This window comes from Schistocerca nitens, chromosome 9 (genome assembly GCF_023898315.1).
Source record: "Schistocerca nitens isolate TAMUIC-IGC-003100 chromosome 9, iqSchNite1.1, whole genome shotgun sequence".
Classification (NCBI taxonomy): Eukaryota; Metazoa; Arthropoda; class Insecta; order Orthoptera; family Acrididae; genus Schistocerca; species Schistocerca nitens.
This window is the reverse complement of record NC_064622.1, coordinates 89,344,069-89,371,594: the sequence shown is the minus strand read 5'-3', so window position 1 is coordinate 89,371,594 and position 27,526 is coordinate 89,344,069. Positions and strand designations below refer to the sequence as shown.

General features: G+C 41.8%; 1 protein-coding gene across 1 annotated transcript in view; it reads left to right on the top strand.

Moving 5' to 3' along the window:
• LOC126203441 (cytochrome P450 6j1-like) overlaps window positions 1–27,526 on the top strand; it is a 99,596-nt gene that overhangs the window by 43,435 nt on the left and 28,635 nt on the right. The window contains exons 5-6 of the mRNA XM_049937759.1: window positions 15,714–15,858; window positions 22,795–23,016. Of these exons, the coding sequence (XP_049793716.1) occupies window positions 15,714–15,858; window positions 22,795–23,016 (367 nt within the window). The remainder of the gene's footprint in view (window positions 1–15,713; window positions 15,859–22,794; window positions 23,017–27,526) is intronic.

Here is a 27,526-nt window from a genome sequence, read left to right as displayed (position 1 = left end):
ATGAAGATGAAATGGGAGATACGATACTGCATGAAGAGTTTGACAGAGCACTGAAAGACCTGAGTCAAAACAAGGCCCCGGGAGTAGACAACATTCCATTAGAACTACTGACGGCCTTCGGAGAGCCAGTACTGACAAAACTCTACCATCTGGTGAGCAAAATGTACGAGACAGGCGAAATACCCTCAGACATCAAGAAGAATATAATAATTCCAATCCAAAGAAAGCAGATGTTGACAGATGTGAAAATTACCGAACTATCAGTTTAATAAGTCAGAGCTGCAAAATACTAACGCGAATTCTTTACAGACGAATGGAAAAACTGGTAGAAGCCGACCTCGGGGAAGATCAGTTTGGATTCCGTAGAAATGTTGGAACACGTGAGGCAATACTGACCTTACGACTCATCTTATAAGAAAGATTAAGGAAAGGCAAACCTACGTTTCTAGCATTTGTAGACTTAGAGAAAGCTCTTGACAATCTTGACTGGAATACTCTCTTTCAAATTCTAAAGGAGGCAGGGGTAAAATACAGGGAGCGAAAGGCTATTTACAATTTGTACAGAAACCAGATGGCAGTTATATGAGGCTAGGAGCATGAAAGGGAAGCAGTGGTTGGGAAGGGAGTGAGACAGGATTGTAGCCTCTCCCCGATGTTATTCAATCTGTATATTGAGCAAGCAGTAAAGGAAACAAAATAAAAATTCGGAGTAGGTATTAAAGTCCAGGGAGAAGAAATAAAAACTTTGAGGTTCGTCGATGACATTGTAATTCTGTCAGAGACAGCAAAGGACTTGGAAGAGCAATTGAACGGAATTGACAGAGTGTTGAAAGGAGGGTATAAGATGAACATCAACAAAGTCAAAATCAAAAAAACGAGGATAATGGAATGTAGTCGAATTATCTCGGGTGATGCTGAGGGAATTAGGTTAAGAAATGAGACACTTAAAGTAGTAAAGGAGTTTAGTTATTTGGGGAGCAAAATAACTGATGATGGTCGAAGTAGAGATGATATAAACTGTAGACTGCCAATGGCGAGGAAAGCGTTTCTGAAGAAGAGAAATTAGTTAACATCGAGTATAGGTTTAAGTGTCAAGAAGTCGTTTCTGAAAGTATTTGTATGAACTGTAGCCATGTATGGAAGTGAAACGTGGTCAATAAATAGTTTGGCCAAGAAGAGAATAGAAGCTTTCGAAATGTGGTGCTACAGAAGAATGATGAAGATTAGGTGGGTAGATTACGTAACTAATGAGGAGGTATTGAATAGGATTGGGGAGAAGAGGAGTTTATGGCACAACTTGACGAGAAAAAGGGACCGGCTGGTAGGGCATGTTCTGAGGCATCAAGGGATCACAAATTTAGCATTGGAGGGCAGCGTGGAGGGTAATAATCTTAGGAGAAAGCAAAATATAAGCAGTGAACTGTCCAGGCTCAACATGTGCGACATGGAGCTACCTGCAAGAACCACAGCGCCGTGGATTGTTTGGTCACAGTGTTGGAATGCTAAGCTGGAGATCCGTGTTCTAATACCCGTTGTGTCCCATTTTTTTCACAAAATTATGAACTGTATTTCAGGTCACTGACTCGTCATTCTCCTTCAGTCGTCATGCAATATATTGGTTATAAAATGTGAGTCATGTGATAAGAATGTATTATCGTCGCAAGTAAATATGAAGAATTGTGAGAGCAGGCGAGATGCCGCATAGACCTCTCACAGAAATGAAAATAACAAATAAACGGGTGTGAACTATGTTACAACGAAGGAATTCGAGTCAGAACTACATGCGTGTGGAACTTGTGTAGAACGCACTGGATGTATGTACGTCTGGCTATCCCTCTCTTCCACCTCGCTGTTGCAAACGGGCGTTACACCACCGCAGAGACACAGATTTGAATACAGTGAACAGACACTTCAGTGACAGGACTGACAGTTGATACTACTGCGGGAAAAAATGAGAGGCGAGGGAGATTTGAACACGGACCTCTCCCTTTGCAGGACAACTCCGTCACCACGGAACCACGATACCGCGGTTCTTGGAGATTGCAAGTGTCTTGCTTCTGTTTTCACAGTTCAGTACACCTTCTTCCTGTTTTCAAGCTTGATCTGTGTTTTGTTTTTGCCGGGTTCACCACTGGGCCATCTTTCCTTTAAAACTGAGGTGAGTGCGATGGAGACATTCCCTTGTAGGATCCTTATCTTAAAAGCTCCTCACTCTTCATCTTCGTTAATGTTAAACAAATCCCTTCTACCGTAACCTCTTTGCTTTCCATTTTTTGAGAGGCGGTAGTATAGAATGAAACAAAAAAAAATCTAGTAATGATGGGCGCTGAAGCGAATTTCTTCAGAGTTATGAGAACCTCTTCGTATTCGCTAGTTTGAAACACATTTCTTCGACTGAGCAAGAGGTCATAGCTCTTAAAATATGGATCTTAAAGCCCAGGTTTATTAGGACATATCCTCGTGTTTTGGTCCTACTACCTTCTCTTAAAAAAAGGAAAGCAGAGCGGTAGCGGTATAAGAGCATTTTTTCAAGATATCGAAGATAAAAAGTATGTGCGTTTTAGAGCCCATGTTTAGTAGAGTTTTACTTAGAACCATCATTCCTTTCACATCCCTGAATTCCTCCTGCGACACCTGTGTACCCTCAAAATGTCAGAATTGTTATTCAATCAGTATTTGTCAAAAATGCACTGTTCACTGTACAATTTTCAGGCTGCTGGTAATAACAGTATACATGGTTTCCTGAAAAACATTTCATGTAATGAATTACTCGATATTTACCGTTCAAAAAACTCACTCGCACTTCACAATTCCACCCTGCTAATAGTTGTCTTAGATTCAACAAACTTCATTTGTAGACCATTATTTTCGTCATTTCTTTTAAGTTTTAAATTGTGTAGCATGTGTCCTGCGCACGTCTTTAAATATGTGTCACACACAGAACCACAGTCAGCTGGTGGTGATCACTCCACTAACAGGCACAAACATTGTATTTTGATGAACAGCGTCATCCACTGTTATTTCCAAGCGCATATTACGCATAGCTAGTATTACGCATAGACCATTGTTTAAAGCCAGTTCTTGATTAACGTTCCGTATGTAGGTCTGAAGTTCTATGTCGAACAGCATGTTCTCAAGTGATCTATTGCTAAGTAGTTACTGACTATTGCCATTACTATGGAATTTTACCTGAACTGTATTACGTGAAACAGTCCGAACTGAAAATCTTAATTAATAAAACTCATATTTGGTTGAAAGTGACCAGTAAGCGAAGCCTTAGATACTGTCCTAATACGATTCGTAATTAAGGTTCATAGCTAAGCTGCTTCATAACACCTGGGTACAACACAAATTTTATTAAGTCTATAACTCAGCTTCATATCTGAAATTTAAAAGTACAGTCTTCCATCATATCAATTTACTTACGGAATTAACACATGTGTCAGCTATAACGCCATTTGGCGATAATACCAAATGCGATTTGTATTTTTACCTCTATCATTAGCCAAATCAACGAAGATCGAAAAAGAGTGAATAGGGGAAAAATTACGTTTAGTTGCTAAAGTTTTGTGCAGTGGTAGGGGATATGTCGCGAACAACATACTAAAGATTCCCACCTTTTGGTTGTGGGCTTACGGGAGCAGAGGCCTTCAGAGGTCATTATTTTACGGTTTCTTCAATAACGCGGCTTCTAGAGAAAAATTTTCCCAGTGCACAGCTAAACTACATTAATGTTATGTAGGAATATCCTATGAAGGGAGTCCTATCTATTTATTTTAATAGGACTAGTATTTTCCGCGTTGCAGACGACGGAAATATTGTATATTATTAAAAATAGCGTTTTAGTGGAGTACAGTTACCGTCTCCTGCTGAATGAAGTCAGTTAAGACCAAATATGTGTGTACCACGTTAAAATGCAGCAGAGGCGTATTAATAGATGAATTGAGTTCTCGGGATGTGACAGACTGGAGGGGGTGGGGTAGAGGGTAGAAATGCGAGATAAGGTGGTCGTCGGAACGTGGTTATTGCAGTTCCATCCGTCATAGGTCTGCAAACAAAAGGTGATTCCTGACTCCATCTAGCCCACTATGTCACAAAAAGCAACTACTGAATGTTTCAGTAAGTTACACTGACCCTCCACACCATGCCTTATGAATCACTCGTGACACAGTATGCAGACATCCCAAGGGCGTGTTTACTTTGCACAAAGCACACCTACAATACATGGAATACAAACATGAGTTACTTATAATGTTAACGCAAGCAACGCATATGTACAGATTCTACGTAAATCTCTGCATACTGTTCTACACCGCTGGAAGGGAAACTGAATCTTGTCATCCCAAGCGATAGCCGTAGCGTTCTACTGGTTAAAGCAAGTTCCCCCACTACGAGCACTGGACGTTTTTTATTTTGCAGACAGACTATACGTCCCTAGCATTCCTGTACGGTACTGTTATGTAAACAGACAAAATCAATTAACTGAGTTCGTTTTCATACAGTGGAGTTATTTTCAGTTTATTAAATGACTACTTATTTGAAGTTGCTAAATGACCTTTTATGTAAAATACATTCTATAAACAAAGGCTAATATGTGTGCAATATATTGTGATGCTATCCGTGACCTCTGTTATGATGGTGGGAAAGGAATTGGACTGATGAATGGAGAACCTAGCTGCTAGCTGTCGTTGACAACATAGTGTAAAGACTTGTAAATGTGTTGTACTCACTTGCTGATGAATTAATGAATTGCCAAAAAGTTAATGCACGTCTCTCACCATTAATTTGTTACTGTTAGATTATACAAATCCTCTTCCATTCAGGAATTGCTGTCATTTTTAGAGTGGGTTGCACTGAGTGGAGCAACTGTCAAGGTGGATGCACCAATTCACATTAGATCACTGAAGTAAAGTACTGTTGGCCATGGCCAGTACTTCGACTGATGTGGCCCGTACTTGGATTGGTTACAGCTCCGATATATCACATTATAACACTACACGGCAACAGAACAAGGTGTCCTGTTACGGGAAAAGCCACGTATAACACTATTATACGGGGAACTGCACATATATTTATATTATACACCTGTCGTATAATGTTACCCCCTCTACAGAATTTAACCACGATGTGTGACTAAAGGATTTGGAAATCAGACTAATAGTTCTTTTCCTATGAATTATCTAGTTACTGAAAAGAAACGTACTAAAAATGGAATAATATTGAGTCAAGGATCTTTCTGCACCAAATCCATTAAATGGTTTTCGTAATGGATTTACGGTGGCCAACCTATCTAGACAAAGAAATGGTTAAGTTTCAGAAAAGTAGAAGAGGAAAATTTGGCCTACTTTCTTATTGTTCCCTTACATAATTTTACAAATAAATATAACTTGTCACGCTATGGTTTTAAGAGAAAGACACAGAAATCTTTGGCTGCTACATCTACATACTTATATTATTGATCTAGCAAGGCCACGAACTCTTAATCATCACTATGTGCTCAAAAAAATTTGGCTAGTGGGGACTCCCACGTCTGGATTTTGTATAACTAACAAATTAAATCCCTAAATATTTTAGTAGCGTAGTAACCGCATTTAAATTTGTTTGTACCTTTCTCTTAACAAATGATGTGTCAAAATCTAAAGGTAGGATGTGGTCACTTTATATTGTCATTTCGGACTTCTATGCAACGCTACTTTAGTGTTCTGAGCAACGTAGGCAGGTTTCTTTTATGGTTCTTTGTACTTTACTGAATTTCATTTACAAACTGAAACAGTTTTATCTTCACTTTATTCAAAAGTTATGTGCTGACTAGTTAGTTCACAGCAGTTATTTTCAAACATTTATTCAAAGGTGAAAATTAGTGCTTGCAGGTGCTGAATAAAGCAATTCAAATGTTTTTTTTTCGTTTACTCAGAATAACACCAGGAAAGAGGCGAATGATTAGGAGTAAATAAAGAAAACAGCGTGAACCAAATTTTATGTTTAACACAATAATTATTTAAAAAAAGTTAATTTTGAGTTAATGATTCACGCTTCTACAATTCTGGTTATACATTTAGTAACCTGTTGGCTGGAGGCCTTGGGTGTAGAGGATAGTAACAGCGGCTACGCTACCCACGGTACAGCCTACAAGTTTCTTGAAGTGTGGGCTAATTAGTTCTTCTTGACGTTATTTTAATGTCCATAACATAACCTAACAACTTGTACCAAAGACATGCTAATTGAGCAGCCGTCATCCTAGGCTTCTGTGCAACAATTTCCGGGCAAGGCATCACCTGCTCCGTCCGATTGTTGTCTCTTCCACTGTTGCCTAGAGGCTGCGTCTTCTCGTTCCCGCTCGCTCTACAGGTAGCGTGCCGCAACCCAAGTCGTCTTTTACTTTTCCCACAATAACTTCCGTACAGTACAAAAGCGCTGTAGGTGTGTAAAGAGCCTTTATGTGTATTTCTGACTTACGTCTCTGTTCTTGAAGCTGATGTGACTTTTGTTGTTTCTTTCGCTACCAGGTAGCTTGAAAATTCCCGATGGGGTGAAATTAACTAACATCGAAAAAGCAAGGAAGGAAGAGTTTATTTCAAAAATAAAAACAGTCAGCGCAGGACAATGACTTCCCTGAAGACCATTTCTTATTCTCTGCTAACGTCACATGTTAGATTTTTTACTCTAAATGTACTGTAAAGTTAGCTTTAGATGTAGACGCTTATAACTAGGGAAACAGTCAAGCAAATCAGATAATTACCATAAACGGTAAACCAGGACGTTTTGCTAATCCCGTGTTTCTGCTTCCGCCCTGCACGCAGTCCCTTTGAAAGAATGTCGGCTGATCGTGAAGTTCTTCTGATGAACCTTCCCTGCTAAACCTGAGTTGTCATCATTGTCTAAAAAAATTTTCAAATGTGGGGGAAATCTTAAAGGGCTTAACTGCTATGGTCATCGGTCCCTAATCTTACACACTACTTAACCTAAATTATCCTAAGGACAAACACACACACCCATACCCGAGGCAGGACTCGAACCTCTGCCGAGACCAGCAGCACAGTCTATGACTGCAGCGCCTAAGACCGCTCGGCTAATCCCGCGCGGCCATCATTGTCACCTCTCATAGTCTCAAAATATCCCCACGATTACCTTGTCCGATAACGGTTGTGTCTTCAAACGTTTTCGTCGTCGTTGCGTCCGCACTTTTTCACAACTTCCGTTGCTCGTTTGTGTCTGGGATATAATAATACTCTTAGCAGTCGTCCTTAGCGATTAGGCGGCTAAGTAACTCATATCGACAGGAGTGACCCATTTGCAACATTTCCGCCGCCGTCTCGACTCTTCAGGTTTCTGAATGCTTGTGAGCGGTCGAAAAACTCAGCAGGAGGCTACCTTTATTATGTTCAGAGTTTCGTACAAGGTGCTGATAAATTATCCATGACTTACAATGGATGTAGCTCAAGTTGCGATCGTAGTTGCAAACAAAGTTGTGGTTTGCATGTAAGAATTTACGTGTACATTACAAACATGTGAACAATATTTGCCATAGATAATTACACTGCAAATGCGTATGTTCAGTAACCGAGCTCAAGAAATGCGTCGTTGGTAACTCTTGGCAAAAGATTACGAGGATGAACTTGAACACGGATTATAAAGCGCCGGAGACAGAGTTGCTTATCACTGTAGGAGCACTTCATGAACGCCTGCGTGAAGTAGTTTTCCGTCTCACACCGCATTTCAACATTGCGGGCGCTGTTTGAAACCTCACTTGTCTGAACTCATCATATCCAGCTAAAGTCCAGAAGAGCGGAACAAAGTGTGAGAAGATTGGAGAACAGAACATCAGCAACGCAACTGCATCCTGTGAGGATGGCGAGAATTGATAGTCGTTAAGGATACTGCGATCTTCAGTCCACTTCAGCATCGCCTTGAACTGTTGGAATAACAGGATATCAAGTGGCTGAACGTAAGGTGTGCATTTAGGAAGGATGGTTTTGACTGTAATACACGGGAGCCGCCAAAGCGTGCCAAATTTCACGCTTCCAGCGTGTGTGGGCAGCCTAAGACCTTATCTCCCATTCGGCTTTGCTCGGTTTTCCTCGGAAGTACCCGCAACGGCGCGTCATCTCATTTAGCGTTGCGGAGCGGAATTTTTCGGTCGACAGAATCGTGGCGTCAGAGCTGTTACCCTTCGCTTTTTGTTCTTCGTATTAAGGACGTTCACAGATCCGGTGGTTGTTTGCACAAAAATAGGCAGTCAAGCGATCTACCGTCACAATCCTTTAAAATGAATGGGATTGACAGAAGAAAGCGATGAAAATTCTCATTTCACATAAGCAACAGACACTGCTTAGTTACTACGAAACGACATTTCAGTGACATGTAGGAAGAATTTAAACGTTTAGATGACAATGAAAGCACAAAAAATTACACCAATCAGCTGAAGGGATTCGTTGTTTTGTACATTAAGAAGCACTTTGTGCTAAATTCGCAGGCAGGGAGCACTTGAAGAAGTGATTGGATAAACAGTAAGATTTTTGAAGTCGTACCCATTATTCTAGTTTTCAGTGGAAGTGAAAGAAGAGTAGTGAGACTTCATACATTAATACAAAGTACGTTGGTTAAGTCAAGGGGCAAGCTTGGAACGATTTTTCGATTTAAAACTTGCTGTTGCTGAAGTTATGAAGCAAAAAGGGATGCAGGAAATAATATTTGAACTTCGGGATTGGACTGCAAACTTTGCATTTTAAGTGGGCTTGATTGTACGCTGCCTACAGTAAGCCATTGTAATATAAGTTCTTTTTGAGTTGATGAGAATGCATTTAAAACGAAAATCGCGTTGTAGGAGAGATACATTCTGATAAAGACAGTACACTTCCATAAGCTCACTGGCATTAAAAAAAAAAAAAACCCGAGGTTGGAATAATTCATTGTGACTTTGCAAGAATTACAATAAAAGGTTGGAGGTCACTATCAATCTTACATCCATTTTCGAGCTGTTTTCGAGACCATTTGCCGTTTCAGTTGAAAAGTACCCCTATGCATGTGCAGCTGTAACTCATTGACCTGCAAGGCACTTCCAGTTTTTGAGGTAATACTCCTTGCATTGAAACTGTACACGACGTCTACATTGCTTTCCGCAGATAGATTTTCCAAGACTCCATAATGAGATTGCAAAAGTGCTTACAATACTTCGATCGAAATTTTTGTGTGAAAGACATTTTTCGATTATGAAACGAAATAAGTCACGATTACATGGCAACTTGAGTGTGAAACTCTGTGGAATTGTCTGCGTCCATCCATAGAGCGACAGTTTGTACCAGATAAAAATTACGTTATGTCTTCAGAGTGAAAAAAAATAAATTAAAAGTGATAACTTGTTTTGCCTGGGATCTGCGTTGCTGCGAAATGTGAAATATAAAACTAAGACGTATACATTGCGACTGCACTGCCATTTAAGTGCGTCACGCATTCGCTGTTTTTCTCTCCCCCCCCCCCCCCTCCCCACCCTCCACACAGAAATCTTGGCCACACCTTAACGATGTGAGTCCTGTCACGATATGCACCGAGCGAATCAACCAGGAGAAGAGACTACACCACACTCCTGGCCTTGTGGCATGGGGCATTATCTTGTTGAAAAATGACACTGTCACCGGGAAACATGATCGTCATGATGAGGTGCACGTGGTCTGGAACCAGTGTATGAATCTCCGTGGCCGTCATGGTGCCTTGCACGAGCTCCACTGGACCCGTGGATGTCTTCGTGAATTTTGCCCAGAGCATAATGGAGCCGCCGCCAGCTTTTTTCCATACCGCAGTACAGTTGTCTAGGAAATGTTCCCCTGGAAGACGACTGATTCTCTTCCTCTCATGTGCATGGTGAAGAGGATAGCTGGATTAATCAGACCATACAACGCTCTACCACAGCGCCAACGTTCAGTACGATGATGAGGTGCTGCCCATTTCAGTTGTAGTTCAAATGTTCAAATGTGTGTGAATTTATAAGGGACCAAACTGCTGAGGTCAACGGTCCCTAGTCTTACACACCACTTAAACTAACCTATGCTAAGAACAACACACACACTCATGCCCGAGGGAGGACTCGAACCTCCGGCGTGAGGGGCCGCGCAGCCCGTGACATGGCGCCCCAGACCGCTCGGCCACTCCGCGAGGCTTCAGTTGTCGCCTATCGTGGTGTTAACATTAGCACGTGCATGGGTCGTCAGCTGCTGAGGCCCATCCTTAGGAGCGTGCACAGTGTGTTCGGACACACTTGTATTCTGCCAAGCATTAAATTCTGATGTTAGTTCCGCCATAGTTCGCCGCCTGTCCTGTTTTACCAGTCTGCCCAGCATACGACTGAAACAAGGGGTGGCCACCCAACCCCACGAAGTCTGGAAATTGTTTCACCTTGGTTTCGCCACGTGTTTAAGGCACCACAGCACTCCTCCAACACCCGACAAGTTGTGGAGTTTCCAAAACGATCGTGCTGAGCCTCCAGGCCATCACAGCCGTCCTCAATCAAATCCAGACAGATCGCGTGGCTTCCCAATTCTACACGCAGACTGCATACTCATTGATACTACATGCATCGTGCGTGTGTCTGACTAGCAGTCATTCCTCGACAAGTGATGCTGCTATCACTTGGACGGGTTTATATTGATAGTAGGTCGGTGGTCATAATCTTTTTGGCTGATCAGTGTGAATTATGTATACCTTGCGCCATACATACCGTTTCGGTACTGTAGTGAAGCAGAATCCTGAAATATGGTTATATCCCTTGCCTTTTTCAAAAGATAAGCCATCGTGCTTGTTCCCCTTCGGTGGGCTTCGCCAGTATCAGATTCTGGACATACATAAGTTTTTCACAAGCATACAGGTCTTCTTCTGCGTATTCATATTCTTCACTACTTCATTCTTCATTCTATTTTATTTTAGTGATGTATAATGTTACCATTGGTTGCCACCGCTCCTTCTGTCGCTTTGATTATGAATGCAGTGATTCCCTTCACTGCAGCTCCTGCGCATGTTTTTGCTGTTTGCAATAGCTAAGAATCATGCTCGCTATATCTGCAGGGTCCATTACCACGCGGCTACTCTGACTGTGAGAGTAACACGACTCGCTACAAAATTGGGCGAATTAACAGCCGGGGTTGGTGCTACACAGACGTAGATCAGTACCGTATTGGTTTCCTTTCCGGCCGCGGTGACCGAGCGGTTGTAGGCGTTTCAGTCCGGAACCGCGCTGCTGCTACGGTCGCAGGTTCGAATCCTGCCTCTGCCATGGATGTGTGTAATGTTCTTAGCTTAGTTAGGTTTAAGTAGTTCTAGGTCAAGGGGACTGATGACCTCAGATGTTAAGGCCCGTAGTGCTCAGAGCCATTTTAACCACTTTTCTTGTGCGGAATATGTCACATCGGACACTTCGCCAGGTGCCCCCCGGTACGGCCCTGCGTGTGTCGATCGTAGCATACACTGCAAATAACTACTTTAGCTAGAGAAAAGCTGTTAACGAACATTACCATGTTTGTGTGGTGCACTCTGAGCGGAATATTGCGTCTTCGTAGCTTACAGTGTACCGGCAACAGCACTTAATTTATACACTTTTGTAATCAGCATCAAAAGTATATTCATACAAACCGCAACTCAACAGCAATTGCGATCGCCAGTCTTCGAGTACCAGAGACTCTACTTCCGCTCTATTCCCGATTACTCACAGAGAGGCGTTATGCTTCACATTCTTCCGTTATTTGTCATTTAGACTTTTTTGACCACACTGGAAGTATATGCGCCAACATGCCACAAGACATATGATGATACAGGGTCGCCGTACATTTTCTCTTCAACTCAGCGTGGATTGTGGCACCGTGGCTTCCTGCAAAAGAACAGAACGTTGCACTGTGCTATACTCCACATTATGAATGTTTTGCTGCGCCATTTTCTGTTGCCTTGTCTAGAAGCGAGGTAAGGTAATGTTGCGTGGAGATATCGGTGTGTACCAGAAGCACTGTTGAGATGTACCTTGAAATAAATAAAAAAAATCAGTGACATATCTCTACCTACGCTCTCGAAAGTTCAACGGGAATGTAGCGAGTTGTTTGAGATGGGCCCATTAAAGACTCGCGGTTCGTTGCGGCCAAATGTACCAGTTGGCTGGGAGTGGAGCATAGGGAGTCCCAGCTGAGGGTATTCTAGTAGGCTGTTCACCTTGATAACGATGGGAAACGTGGTCGGAACAGGAGGATTGGGACTATTGATTTTCTGAGAGGTAATTCAATTGTGTATGTGTGTGTGTGTGTGTGTGTGTGTGTGTCTCAGAAGAGGAACAGCTGTGGAGGGCATCACAGCACACAACATAATTAATCGAAGAACTACGCCATTTCCCTAAACACTGCACGAGACGTCACTGGAAGATCATCAACAGCAATCAGACACTTTTACCCAGCCTTTTTTCACATTTTGAATGTTGTCTTCACTTTATGAGACATGTGGCGGTTTACCTATTCGGTTGGTGATTTATTGAATGGTGTTATAAATAAAATAAATAAAATATTTCCCCATTTAAGGCACAACTACCAGTTAAGATATTAGCCCTGACTAAAATGTTTACCTGACTGCGTAAAAGTTTACTTGTCTTCTTCTCTAGGCGCATAAAGCACTAAAGACCAAAAGAAACTGGTACACCTGCCTAATATCGTGTAGGACCCCCGCGAGCAAGCAGAAGTGTCACAACACGACGTGGCGGGGACTCCACTAATGTCTCAAGCAGAGCTGAAGCGAACTGACACCATGACCCTGCAGGGCTGTCCATAAATCCGTAAGAGCACAAGGGGGTGGAGATCTCTTCGGAACAGAAAGTTGCAAGGCATCCCAGATTTGCTCAGTAATGTTCATTTCTGGGGAGTTTGGTCGCCAGCGGAAGTGTTTAAACTCAGACGAGTGTTCCTGGAGGAACTCTGTAGCAATTCTGGGCGTTTGTGGTGCCCTGGACCTGCCCAAGTCCTTCGGAATGCGCAATGGACATGAATGGATGCAGGTGATCAGGCAGGATGCTTACGCACGTGTCACCTGTGAGAATCGTATCTAAACGTATCAGGGGACCCATGTCACTGCAACTGCACACGACGCACGGCATTACAGAGCCTCTACTAACTTAAAGAGTCCCCTGCTGACATGCCGGGTCTATAGATTCATGAGATTGTCTCCATACCCGTAAATGTCCATCCATTCAATAGAATTTGAAACGAGACTCGTCCGACCAGGCAACATGTTTCCAGTCACCAACAGTCCAATGTCGGTGTTGACGGGCACAGGGGAGGCGTAGGCCTTTGTGTTGGGCAGTGATCAAGTCTACACGAGTTGACCTTCGGCTCCGAAAGCCCATACCGATGATGTTTCGTGAATGGTTCGCACGCTTAGAGTGGATGGCCCAGCATTGAAATCAGCAGCAATTTGCGGAAGGGTTGCACTTCTGTCACGTTGAACTATTCTATTCAGTCATCGTTGGTCCCGTTCTTGCAGGATCTTTTTCATACGATTTCATACGATATTCCTGATATTTACGGTACACTCTTGAAATGGTTGTACGGGAAAATCCCCACTTTATCGCTACCGCGGAGAAGCTGTGTCCCATAGCTCGTGCGCCGACTACAACACCACGTTAAAACTCACTTAAATTTTTATAACCTGCCATTGTAGCAACAGTAACCGATCTAACAACTGCGCCAGACAATTGTTAACTTATATAGTCGTTGCCGACAGCAGCGCAGTGCCTTATATCTGTATTTGAATGCGCATGCCTATATTAGTTTCTTTGGCCCTTCAGTGTATGAAAGTTTGAATTCTCTATTAATAATAATTCACTCTACGAAATAAACGTCTTGCACTGTTCGTGATTACCTTTACATAAAATCAACTTTTTCTGAGAATATTAATGAATAAATCAAAGTCACATTCCTGTTTCCACACACAGTTACATCCAGTTACGAAGGAAAATGAATAAACTGCTATAACTCAGGCTGATGAATTCTGAAAACATTATATTACATGTATTAAATTCACTGCACCTAACATTCCCTAACTTACTTTAATTATTTCAATTAATTATTTTTTAATATTTATCAATAAAATATTGCCTTCTCGCCAAATAAACTGTACTGGACCAACTACAACACAAAACAATGAATCAATATCGAATATTAGATATTTTTCTTTTTTCATTCAGTAGAAACGAAATAACGAAGATCCTTGGCACATTGCCACCATTGCTCTTGCAGCATATCTGGATACTGTCCGGCTCATTACAACAGATAACTTCTGAAACATATTGTGTCAGATATTAACAAAACGGTAAGGGCAAGTGGTGCACCAACTGCCATGGTAGGGAACCTGGACTGTAGCAGAAATGATCAGCGAACAAGTTAACGCCGTAAACTTAAGATTTACTTACTTGTATTTCTCCAAGCTTATGAAGACTCGTTACAAATAATGCAGAAAGAAATAGAGTCCAATTCTCAACATCAAGAACGTAGAGACTCCCTGACTAAAGGATGAAATATGGTGTCGGAGCCGCAACGACGTGGCCCCTGCATAGCATTAAATAGAGGACAGGCTCCAGCTGCAAGTGGTCCATGTGGCTGCCGCTGGTCATCCTATACTCGTGGGGCGGAGCTGCTGGAGGCGTGCCTCAGCGGGCGTGCACCATTGGGTCCGCCGAATCCTGCACGACTACAGTTGCCGTCTACAGAAACTTGCAGTTCCCTTGCCAACTTCGACGCTGATCGGGTAGTATAAAAGATGTCACAAATATGTTCTCCTGCTTGTAGTTCGTATGGACACTCAGTGGTTTTTCTTGATAAAAGTCTCCTATCTTTACGATGTATTCAAGAATTAAAATGACGTACTGACGGTCGCCCTAGTCGATCTGTCATACTTTTGGACATGTATTTTAGTGGCTGTATGACAATCGCATTGGGAGGAAAAAAATGGCTCTGAGCACTATGGGACTCAACATCTTAGGTCATAAGTCCCCTAGAACTTAGAACTACTTAAACCTAACTAACCTAAGGACATCACATACACCCATGCCCGAGGCAGGATTCGAACCTGCGACCGTAGCAGTCCCGCGGTTCCGGACTGCAGCGCCAGAACCACTAGACCACCGCGGCCGGCTGGGAGGAATGGGGAGCTATGTACGCATACACAGTGAATCGTAACACAGAATGTAGTCGCATGACTTTTCGTGGTTGTCTAATGATATGCAGAAAACTCAATTCCGGCATAAACAAGTTACTGTCGTATTAATGAGAATATGATGTTAGCATCTTGATGCTGTGAATCAGATTTAAGCAGATGAGTCTTTGTATTGGTTCTCTGATTTCGTTCTTTGTATTTTCGATGTCGTTAGGTGGTACTGCGCAACAGCACCCCAGGCTGGACACAGGATGTATTCAGTCCTAAATATTCTCATGGTTACTTTCCCTTATGAATAGCTAGGGAAGCAGGTACGCTGACTGATTTAACATGTCAAATGGAGTTTGCTTTATTTATAGCAGATCCTCGAATTTTGTCAAACAGTTTTTCAAGAACTACCATATATGTACACCGAAATTTGCATTTTCGTTGCTGACAGGATCTGATACTGTTCTCACTAAAAATTATATTGACTCTTTCTGTCTTCTTGCTTTCTCTCTCTCTCTTTCTGTGTTATAAATATATTTCTCTTTTGTCCACAGCTTATAGAACAGCGCAAGAAGACCGGCATGGTGCGAAACGACCTTATAGATATGCTCCTGAAGATGCAGGAAGACCATCTGTCTGAAACGGTCGTGAAACAAGACGTCACGAGTGGATCCTGTGACTCAGTTGACAAGGCATACAGTGAGTTACGTAACTCATGATCTCTACAGTGATAAATCAGTTTTATGTACATTTCAAAGACTAGGGACAGCGCGGCATTTAGGAGATGATTTCCTTGCTAAGATGCCATTGTCTCCACTTCTTCCAGAGAAGTGCATAACGTACTGACGGTACATCACTGAGTAGCTCAAACAAGTAAATTCGACATCTTTAGACCCGTGGTCTAGGGGTAGCGTCTTTGATTCATAATGAAACCGTCTTCGGTCCCAGATTCGATCCCCGCCACTGCCTAAATTTTGATAAATAATCAGCATTGGCGACCGAAGACTTCCGGCATAAGAAGTCAGCCTCATTCTGCCAACGGCCTTCTCAAAGAGGGCAGAGGAGCGGATAGAGGTTCAGGGCACTCTCTTGTCCTAGGGGTGGGAAATTGCCCCTAAAGGCGGAAGAATCAGCAATGATCAATGACATGAGGATGCAGAAGGCAATGGAAACCACTGCATTAAAGACACGTAACGTGTATCCACAGGACATGTGCCCTGTAATTGAAGAAGTGTCATGATGATCCGGAATAGTCCCCCATTCGGATCTCCGGGAGGGGACTGCCAAGGGGGAGGTTTTCATGAGAAAAAGATTGAATAATCAACGAAAGGATAACGTTCTACTTGTCGGGGCGTGTAATGTCAGAAGTTTGAACGTGGTAGGGAAACTAGAAAATCTGAAAAGGGAAATGCAAAGGCTCAATCTAGATATAGTAGGAGTCAGTGAAGTGAAGTGGAAGGAAGACAAGGATTTCTGGTCAGATGAGTATCGGGTAATATCAACAGCAGCAGAAAATGGTATAACAGGTGTAGGATTCGTTATGAATAGGGAGGTAGGGCAGAGGGTGTGTTACTGTGAACAGTTCAGTGACCGGGTTGTTCTAATCAGAATCGACAGCAGACCAACACCGACAACGATAGTTCAGGTACACATGCCGAGGTCGCAAGCTGAAGATGAACAATAGAGAAAGTGTATGAGGATATTGAAAGGGTAATGCAGTATGTAAAGGGGGACGAAAATCTAATAGTCATCGGCGACTGGAATGCAGTTGTAGGGGAAGGAGTAGAAGAAAATGGTACAGGAGAATATGGGCTTGGGACAAGGAATGAAAGACGAGAAAGACTAATTGAGTTCTGTAACAAGTTTCAGCTAGTAATAGCGAATACCCTGTTCAAGAATCACAAGAGGAGGAGGTATACTTGGAAAAGGCCGGGAGATACGGGAAGATTTCAATTAGATTACATCATGGTCAGACAGAGATTCCGAAATCAGATACTGGATTGTAAGGCGTACCCAGGAGCAGATATAGACTCAGATCACAATATAGTAGTGATGAAGAGAAGGCTGAAGTTCAAGACATTAGTCAGGAAGAATCAATACGCAAAGAAGTGGGTGACTGAAGTACTAAGGAATGACGAGATACGTTTGAAGTTCTTTAACGCTATAGATACAGCAATAAGGAATAGCGCAGTAGGCAGTACAGTTGAAGAGGAATGGACATCTCTAAAAAGGGCCATCACAGAAGTTGGGATGAAAACATAGGTACAAAGAAGCTAGCTGCGAAGAAACCATGGGTAACAGAAGAAATACTTCAGTTGATTGATGAAAGGAGGAAGTACAAACATGTTCCGGGAAAATCAGGAATACAGAAATACAAGTCGCTGAGGAATGAAATAAATAGGAAGTGCAGGGAAGCTAAGACGAAATGAATGCAGGAAAAATGTAAAGACATCGAAAAAGATATGATTGTCGGAAGGACAGACTCGTCATACAGGAAAGTCAAAACAACCTTTCGTGACATTAAAAGCAACGGTGGTAACATTAAGAGTGCAACGGGAATTCCACTGTTAAATGCGGAGGAGAGAGCAGATAGGTGGAAAGAATACATTGAAAGCCTCTATGAGGGTGAAGATTTGTCTGATGTGATAGAAGAAGAAACAGGAGTCGATTTAGAAGAGATAGGGGTTCCAGTATTAGAATCGGAATTAAAAAGAGCTTTGGAGGATTTAGGTCAGGTAAGGCACAAGGGATAGATAAAATTCCATCAGAATTTCTAAAATCATTGGGGGAAGTGGCAACAAAACGACTATTCACGTTGGTGTGTAGAATATATGAGTCTGGAGACATACCATCTGACTTTCGGAAGAGCATCATCCACACAATTCCGAAGACGGCAAGAGCTGACAAGTGCGAGAATTATCGCACAATCAGCTTAACAGTTCAGGCATCGAAGCTGCTTACAAGGATAATATACAAAAGAATGGAAAAGAAAATTGAGAATGCGCTAGGTGACGATCAGTTTGGCTTTAGGAAAAGTAAAGGGACGAGAGAGGCATTTATGACGTTACGGCTAATAATGGAAGCAAGGCTAAAGAAAAATCAAGACACTTTCATAGGATTTGTCGACCTGGAAAAAGCGTTCGACAATATAAAATGGTGCAAGCTGTTCGAAATTCTGAAAAAAGTAGGGGTAAACTATAGGGAGAGACGGGTCACATACAATATGTACAACAACCAAGAGGGAATAATAAGAGTGGACGATCAAGAACGAAGTGCTCATATCAAGGAGGGTGTAAGACAAGGCTGTAGCCTTTCGCCCCTACTCTTCAATCTGTACATCGAGGAAGCAATGATGGAAATAAAAGAAAGGTTCATGAGTGGAATTAAAATACGAGGTGAAAGGACATCAATGATACGATTCGCTGATGACATTGCTATCCTGAGTGAAAGTGAAGAAGAATTAAATGATCTGCTGTACGGAATGAACAGTCTAATGAGTACACAGTATGGTTTGAGAGTAAATTGGAGAAAGACGAAGGTAAGTAGTAGAAATGAGAACAGCGATAAACTTAACATCAGGATTGATGGTCACGAAGTCAATGAAGTTAAGGAATTCTGCTACCTAGGCAGTAAAATAACCAATGACGGACGGAGCAAGGAGGACATCAAAAGTAGACTCGCTATGGCAAAAAAGGCATTTCTGGCCAAGAGAAGTCTACTAATATCAAATACCGGCCTTAATTTGAGGAAGAAATTTCTGAGGATATACGTCTGGAGTACAGCATTGTATGGTAGTGAAACATGGACTGTGGGAAAACCGGAACAGAAGAGAATCGAAGCATTTGAGATGTGGTGCTACAGACGAATGTTGAGAATTAGGTGGACTGATAAGGTAAGGAATGAGGAGGTTCCACGCAGAATCGGAGAGGAAAGGAATATGTGGAAAACATTGATAAGGAGAAGGGACAGGATGATAGGACATCTGCTAAGACATGAGGGAATGACTTCCATGGTACTAGAGGGAGCTGTAGAGGGCAAAAACTGTAGAGGAAGACAGAGATTGGAATACGCCAAGTAAATAATTGAGGAAGTAGGTTGCAAGTGATACTCTGAGATGAAGAGGTTAGCACAGGAAAGGAATTCGTGGCGGGCCGCATCAAACCAGTCAGTAGACTGATGACAAAAAAAAAAAAAATTATTGCTAGCTTTGGGAACAATGAAATCAACGTCTTTACGTATTTTTTGTGTTGTTGTTGTGTTGTTGTTGTCGCCTTTGGTCCGAAGATGTATCTCTCCATGTTAGTCTCTCCCTTGGAAGTCTCTTCATCTCTGTGTAACTACTGCAACCTAAATCCATTTTATGCTGCATACTGGATTCTGGCTTTCCTCTTCCTCAACAATTTTTTACTCTCCACACTTCCCTCCGTTACTAAACTGACCTTTTGCTGATGGTTTTGGATGTGGCCTAACCGCTGATGTCTTCCTTTTGTCCAGTTTTGCAGTAAACTTTCTTTTTCCCCATTTCGTTTCAGTAACTCCTAGTCTGTTTATCGATCTATCCACCCAATGTTCAACATTATTCTATAGCACCAAATTTCAAAAACTTCTGTTCTCATTTTGTCTGAAAAGTTTGGCGTCCAAGTTTCACTGCCGCACGAGGATACTCTCCGGACAAAATTGAAAACTACCTATACAAATAGTAACAATCTACAACATATGAGACAGAAACCCCGAAATCAGAGTGTTTTTCGCAGTCAGAAATATAGAAAATTAATTATGAAGAATGCACAAAACTTTAAATTTGAGAAAGATGATACAATGTTAGCATACGATTTAAAGAACACGCGACAATCAACGGTAACATTTGCTACATAAAAGAAAATACCTAATATTAATATAATACTACAAATATTACTTAAGTTACAGAAAGGTAAAGTCATGGATGTAATGGAAGAAATTGTTTGCATCCACCTAAAACACCACTCCGACTGAGTTTTAAATAGACAAAAAGACCTATGAAATGGAAAAGTTCTAGTTAGATTATCACCAGTTATACGATGAAGTGTTCTAGGATGATAGAACTCAAAGTTATTGCATAAATATGACTATGATGCGAAAGATCACGCAACCATAAATCAAATCATGAAATAATTTTATGACATCACTGTGATCCAATTTTGTTTACAATATCTTCGTAACAGTTAATCGAAAGTGATGTGTTTCCATGATAACAGAAGAAATATTTCCAACTTCTTTTATGGAAATTGCATGCTGTCATATCTTTACGAAAGAAAATTAAATATACGTAAGAAAACGGCCTACAGTGCTTAATTAACAAATTTATGCAAAATATTCACAATCTTGCTATTGTATTTACATTAGAAACATCGACCTCATACGTAAGAGCTTAGCAACAACTGCTCAAAAGTAGTGTGCTCTTCAGATTACGAAAAACGACTTTCAGATTATTTGATGACAACTACATGCAGTCAACGAAGAAGAGACATATATGGCATAATATACCATTCAGGCATCCTCTATAAAGTAAGTTATAAACCTCCTAGTAGATCTTCACACATAAGCTGTTGTCATGTTTAATTGATTGGTGATACCAATGCATCTAATGTGTATTGCTTCCGCTTTAGATAACTGAAAACTGACTAAGGCCGAAATTTTTAAATTGTGCACATAAATAAAATGTCAGCTGAAGTCATCAGAAAATCAAGTAAAAGATTTCGGAGAAGACTTTCTCACGCATTACTTTGTATGTGATGTTAACACAATTCTCTTTTCCGTAACTGCTATTCTTGCTATTGATTGTTTGTGTTTTGTATCCTCTTTAGTTATTCCAACATCAGTTATTTTACTGCTCAAATAGCAAAACCTGTGTAATACTTTCACTGTATCATTTCCTAGCCTAACCCTTCAGCAGCACCTGGTTTAATTCGACTACATTCTGTTATCCTTGTTTTATAATTGGTGATGCTCATCTTATAACCTCTCTACATGATAAAGTTCCTTCTGTTCAGCTACTGTTGCAAGTCCTTCGCCGTCTCTTACAGAATTACAATGTCGTCGGCCAATCTAGAAGTTTTCATTTCTTCTCCCCAACTTTAGTGTCTTATCGCATAAACTTTTTCGGTAGCTCACCACTTAATACTGAAGTGTTGATTGCTCAGCAGCGAGCAGTAAGACACATAATTACTGTCTAGAAGTCTCTTTAGGTAGACGTCTTAACACTATATGCGTGCTATCACCGAATAAACAATATTTGCTGTTTGGATAAATTGCGAATTGGTTATGATACACGAACCGGTATTCTGTTAAATAAAAACAACTGAATTTTGCAAATTTGTCTGTTTTCTACATCAAACTGGTTAACATCACTTGCTGTCTTATTATTAACACACCATGATGGAATACCTAAATTAACAGCTTTTTTTTTTATTTTTTCGTCCTAAGTCTTCCTACTGGCTTGATACGGCTCACCACGATTTCCTCTCCTGTGCCACTCTCCTCATGTCAGAGTAGCACTTACAACCTACGTCCTTAGTTATTTGTTGGTTGTAATCCAGTGTCTCCCTCTACAGTCCTGACCCTCAACAGCTCCCACTAGCACCATGGGACTAGTCCTTAATATCTTCACAAATGTCCTACCATCCTGTATCTCCTTCTTGTCGGTGTTTCCCACATATTCAATTCCTTGCCGATTCTCCGGAGAACCTCCCCATTCCTTGCGTAATACGTCCGCCTAATTTGCAACACTTTTCTGTAGCATCACATCTCAAATGCGTCAATTCTCTTCTTTTCCTACTGTCCACATTCCACTGCCATTCAGAACTGTGCTCTAAAAGTACATACTCAGGAATTTCTTCTTCAAATTATGACCCGTATTATATACTGGTAGACTTACTTTTTTTCTGGGATGTACTTTTTAGCAGTGCTAATTTGCTCTTGATGCTCCCTTTTCTCCGTCTTTGATGAGTTATTTTGCTACCTAGGTAATAAAATTCCTAAACTTCATCTACTTTGTGATCATTAATTATGACAAGTTTCTCGCTGTTCTCATTTCTGCTACTCCTCGTTACTTTTGTCTTCCCTAGATTTACTCTCGATCCATATTCTGCACTCATTCCGTTCAACAGATCCTGCAATTCCAGTTTCATCAACGGTAGCAATGTCTTCAGCGAATTTTATCATGGATATTCTTTCACCATGGAGTTTCATTGCACTTTTGAATATTTTTATTTTTGTTATTTCTTCTTCGAGGTACAGATTTAACAGTTGGAGCGAAAGGCTATATCCCCATCTTACACTCTTTTTAATCCAAGCACTTAGTTCTGGACATTCCACTCTTATCGTTGCTTTTGGTTTGTACATATTGTATATTACCAGAGCTTCCTCGTAGTTTACTCCTGTTTTCCTCGAGATTCCAAACATGTTGCATCCCATTTTACATTGTCGAACGCTTCTTCTGGGCCAAATAAACGCATGAATATTTCTTGATTTTTCTTCAGTCTTGCTTTCATTATCAACGGTGATGTACGAATTACTTCTCTGGTGCCTTTATCTAACAGTGATATCTAGTTTGTAGTTTTGGGGTTCTCGCAGAAGTGTGTGCACTATTTTCCGCAGAGATGACGAACGAGAGCATCGCAGGGCAGCTGATGTCGTTCCTGCGAGCCGGCTTCGACACGTCCGCCTCCGCGCTGGCGTTCGCCGTGTTCGAGCTGGCGCGCGACCGCGAACTGCAGCAGCAGGTGCGGCAGCGCCTGAGGGCGGTGCTGCGCAGGCACGGCGGGCGCGTCACGTATGAGGCGCTCAGCGACATGAGAGACCTCACCAACGTCATCAACGGTGAGTCGCAAACTCCGCTATGTGAACACAGCCAGGCAATTTACTTCGTCTTGTACAACAGAGTAGAATAGTACAATCCTGAAATAATAAGATGTCGCCAGTTGGAATTGTTTGTGATTTTTCGAGGTGGCTGACTGCGTATATCGTGATACTCTCTTAGAAAAACTCCACGTTTTATGCGATTGATGGCTTCATGAGCACGTGGTCTGAATCATACTGGACAAACATAATGCAATAGATTGTGCTGAATAATGCAGGCTACGTTGGGAAGATAGAACATTATAGTGTATGGGGGAAAAGAAAAGTCACAAACTGGGTACCACAGGGTTCAATTTTTGGTCCACTCCCATTCCTTATGCACGTGAATGACCTTCCACTTAACATTCAGCACGCAAAATTGTTAATTTAGCAGATGATACTAGTGTTACAACAGATTCCATTACATAGAAACCCACAGAAGAGTTTGTAAATGATATTTTCCTAAGAATTATTAACTGGTTCTCTGAAAATAAACTCTTCCTAAATTAAGGAAAGAAACGACAACATTCAATCCTGTAGAACAAATATTCATACCAGCAATTGATGTAGCACACGAGCAGGAGTAGGGTTAGAATGCTACATATTTTCGAATGCACTTAGTGATGAAAACTTGTACTAAAACATTCATACCACTCAGCTTCACAAACAATTAAGTTCAGCTACTATTTCTCTTCCTACAGTTCTTAATTTTGGAAACAAATTTATCAAAATTCTGACATTTTTTCGTATGTCCACTCAGTAATGCTGTACGGAATAATTTTCTGGGGTAACTCATCACTTACAGAGACAGTATTTATTGCACAAAAGTGAGCAGTAGGAATAATATGTAGTGTTCAACCACGCACGTTATGGTAGTATCTCTTCAAGGAGCTAAGAAGTTTAACTGTGCCCTCAGAATACATATATTCGCTAATGAAATTCGTCATTAATAATCCATGACAATTTGAGAAGAATTGCAATGTACATTTCTGCAACACTAGAAGGAAAAATGACCATTATTGTCCATTGTTAAAGCTGTAAGTGGCTAAGAGATGAGTTCAATGCGCAGCAAAGAAAATTTTGATATTTCCCCAATAACATAAAATGTCTGACAGGTACTAAAGCAAGTTTTAAATCTAATTTAAATAATTTTTGCTGGACAACTCCTATTCCAATGATGAATAAAAACTGGAAGGTACACTTATGCTCATAAATTAAGTATGATGCTGACACATAGTGAATGCTGATACATAGGGATGCTGATACATAGCGAAACAACGCTCTGGTGGGCGGTTTGCGGACTATATTACCTCGGCGTATGACCATGTGGTGCATTTGACCTGCGGTAGTCGCACGGTGACGCTGGCAGCAGTCCACATATGCAGAGCTGTGTTGATGCATGTCAGAGTACAGTGCAGCGAGTAAGTGTGCAGACGTTTCCAGACGTGCTGATGGTGACTGTGTGTTGAAAATGACTCAAAGAACACATATTGATGACGTTATGAGGGATAGAATACTAGGGCGACTGGAGGCTGGTCAAACACAGCAGGTTGTAGCACGGGCCCTCCGTGTGCCACAAAGTGTGATCTCAACATTATGGCAATGATTCCAACAGACAGGAAACGTGTCCAGGCGCTACAGTATGGGACATCCACAGTGTACAACACCACAAGGAGACCGATATTTCACCATCAGTGCCCGCAGACGGCCACGGCGTACTGCAGGTAGCCTTGCTCGGGACCTCACCGCAGCCACTGGAACAGTTGTCTCCAGACACACAGTCTACGGACGACTGAACAGACATGGTATATTTGCCTGGAGACCTGCAAGGTGCATTCCACTGACCCCTGGTCACAGGAGAGCCCGTAAAGCCTGGTGTCAAGAACACAGTACATGGTCATTGGAACAGTGGTCCTAGGTTATGTTCACGACCGAGTTCAGGTATAGTCTGAACAGTGATTCTCGCCTGGTTTTCATCTGGCGTGAACCAGGGATCAGATACCAACCGCTTAATGTCCTTGAAAGGGACCTGTATGGAGGTCGTGGTTTGATGGTGTGTGGTGGCATTATGATTGGTGCACGTACACCCCTGCATGTGTTTGACAGGGGAACTGTCAGAGGTTATGTGTGTCGGGACGTCATTTTGCACCAGTAAGTCCGCCTTTTCAGGGGTGCAGTGGATCCCACCTTCCTCCTGATGGATGATAATGCACGGCCCCACCGAGTTACCATTGTGGAGCAGTACCTGAAACAGAGGATATCAGGCGAATGGTGTGGCCTGCCTATTCTCCAGACCTAAACCTCATCGAGCACGTATGGGATGCTCTCGGTCGACGTATCGCTGCACGTCTTCAAACCCTTAGGCCACTTCAGGAGCTCCAACAGGCACTGGAGCAAGAATGAGAGTCTATACCCCAGCAGCTGCTTGACCACCTGATCCAGAGTATGCCACACATTGTGCGGCCTGTGTATGTGCGCATGGTGATTATATCCCATATTGATGACTGGGTACATGTAAAGGAAACAGTTGCGTTTTGTAGCACATGTGTTTCGGGACGGTTTTCTCAACTTATCACAAATACCGAGGACTTACAGAACTGTGTCATGTGTGTTCCCTATGTGCCTATGCTATTAACGCCAGTTTTGTGTAGTGCCACGTTATGTGGCACCACATTCTGCAATTATCCTTAAATCATGAGCATGAGTGTGGTTAATAATAAAAAAGAACTGTTAAGGGTGGCTGCACGAGCAGAAGTAAAAACAGTAATGTGTTCATTACTGTTAACACCACTTATGTATATGTATCATGTAAACTGACTCATTACACATCATTTCGATGAAACAATCGTTCATATGACCTAGGGAATGTATAGCTTACTCATTAACTAACTTATGTGTTTCTGTAAGAATTACAATTAGTCACCTTTGGTCCCTGTTACTATTTGTTTAAAAATCAACTGAGACGATAATTAAATACCTGAAGACGAAGACCTGTCAGGACTGCCGTGGATATGGTGGATTATATATAGCAGAATACTAAAATACTGTGCCGCATAAGTTCGTACAGCAGTTAGCCAAATGTGTAGTTTTTCTTTTCAGAATGATCAGTTACCTGAACGACTGAAGTACTCAGTGGTATAACAGTTATTGCAAAAGTTGTCATGATGATATAATTTTATGTAATACTGTAATATTAGACTTATTTTTATGCCATCAGTGTTTGCAAGAGTTATTTGAAGGGTTTATACATAAGGGTAATTGATCATTTCACTACACATAACTTGCTGTCAAACATTCAATTCCGATTTATAAGAGATTTCTCAACAGGAAATGATGCATCCTCTTTTGTCTGTGATGCACTAGAAGGTTTAAAAAAAGCAGCGAACGTTACAGCTCCACTTCAACTAAGGCGTTTGTCTGTGGTGATCACAAAATATTACTGCAGGAGTTGCACCATTATGTAACAAGAGCTGCAGCTCACAATTAGTTTGTCTCATACTTCAGTAACAGACAGAAAAAGGTCATCTACTGCGGTAATGAGAACGGCTGTTGGGTGTATCCTGATGGAGGAACGGTAAAGTGAGTGGTACTGCGGAAATGGAAAGTGCTATTGATGTGTGGTTTTCACAGAATAGATTCGTAGTCAATGACTTGTACTGTCAGCCAATAAACACAATGTCATAATACTTAGAAAGTCTATGTTTTGTGCAAACATACACCTTTACAAATGGAACAATGCATATTGGTATTAACAGAGTTAAAGTAGGTTAGCTTAGAATGTCAGTGGTGTTTGTTGCAGGATTCTACAGTGAGTCGTTTACGAGATATCGTATTTTGAAAAGTTCCCACACCGACACTTGTACGACACCTGTTGTAGCACACACTAAAGAACCAGTTTATACACTAGTTGTGTGGATGCTGGCCGGTAACGAGACAACTGACCATCAGAGGTCGTGTTCAAAATGACTACCGGCAGCGGCAATACATGCTTCCTCTCTGGTATGGAACGACTGCTGCACACGTGCAAGCATTTCAGCGGAGATGTCCTAGCAGGCTGCAGTAATACGCCGATGCGTATCGTCGAGTGCATCTGGTGTGTCCTTGTAGACGGCATATTTCAACTTTCCCCACAGCAATAAGTCTATAGGTGTCAAATCCGATGAACGAGCCGGCCAAAGGTACAGGTCCTTTGTGTCCAATCCAACGATGTGGAAGACATGCTGTACGTGCACAATGGGCCGGACTGGCATCATGTTGGTATCACAGGTTCCTCCTACTCCGCAGAGAACCGTTTTCTAACATCCGTGGTAGGTGGTCTTTCAGAAAGCTGCGATTCTTGTCCGCATTCAGTGTTATGTCTGTGGAAAACTGGCCTATGAGCTAATAGTTCAGTATCCTACAGCACGCATTTACACTCATGGACGGTGACCAATAGTGCATGTCTCGGCGGTTTACCTGGCCGTGATTGAAAAATGTGGCTACATGACTAATC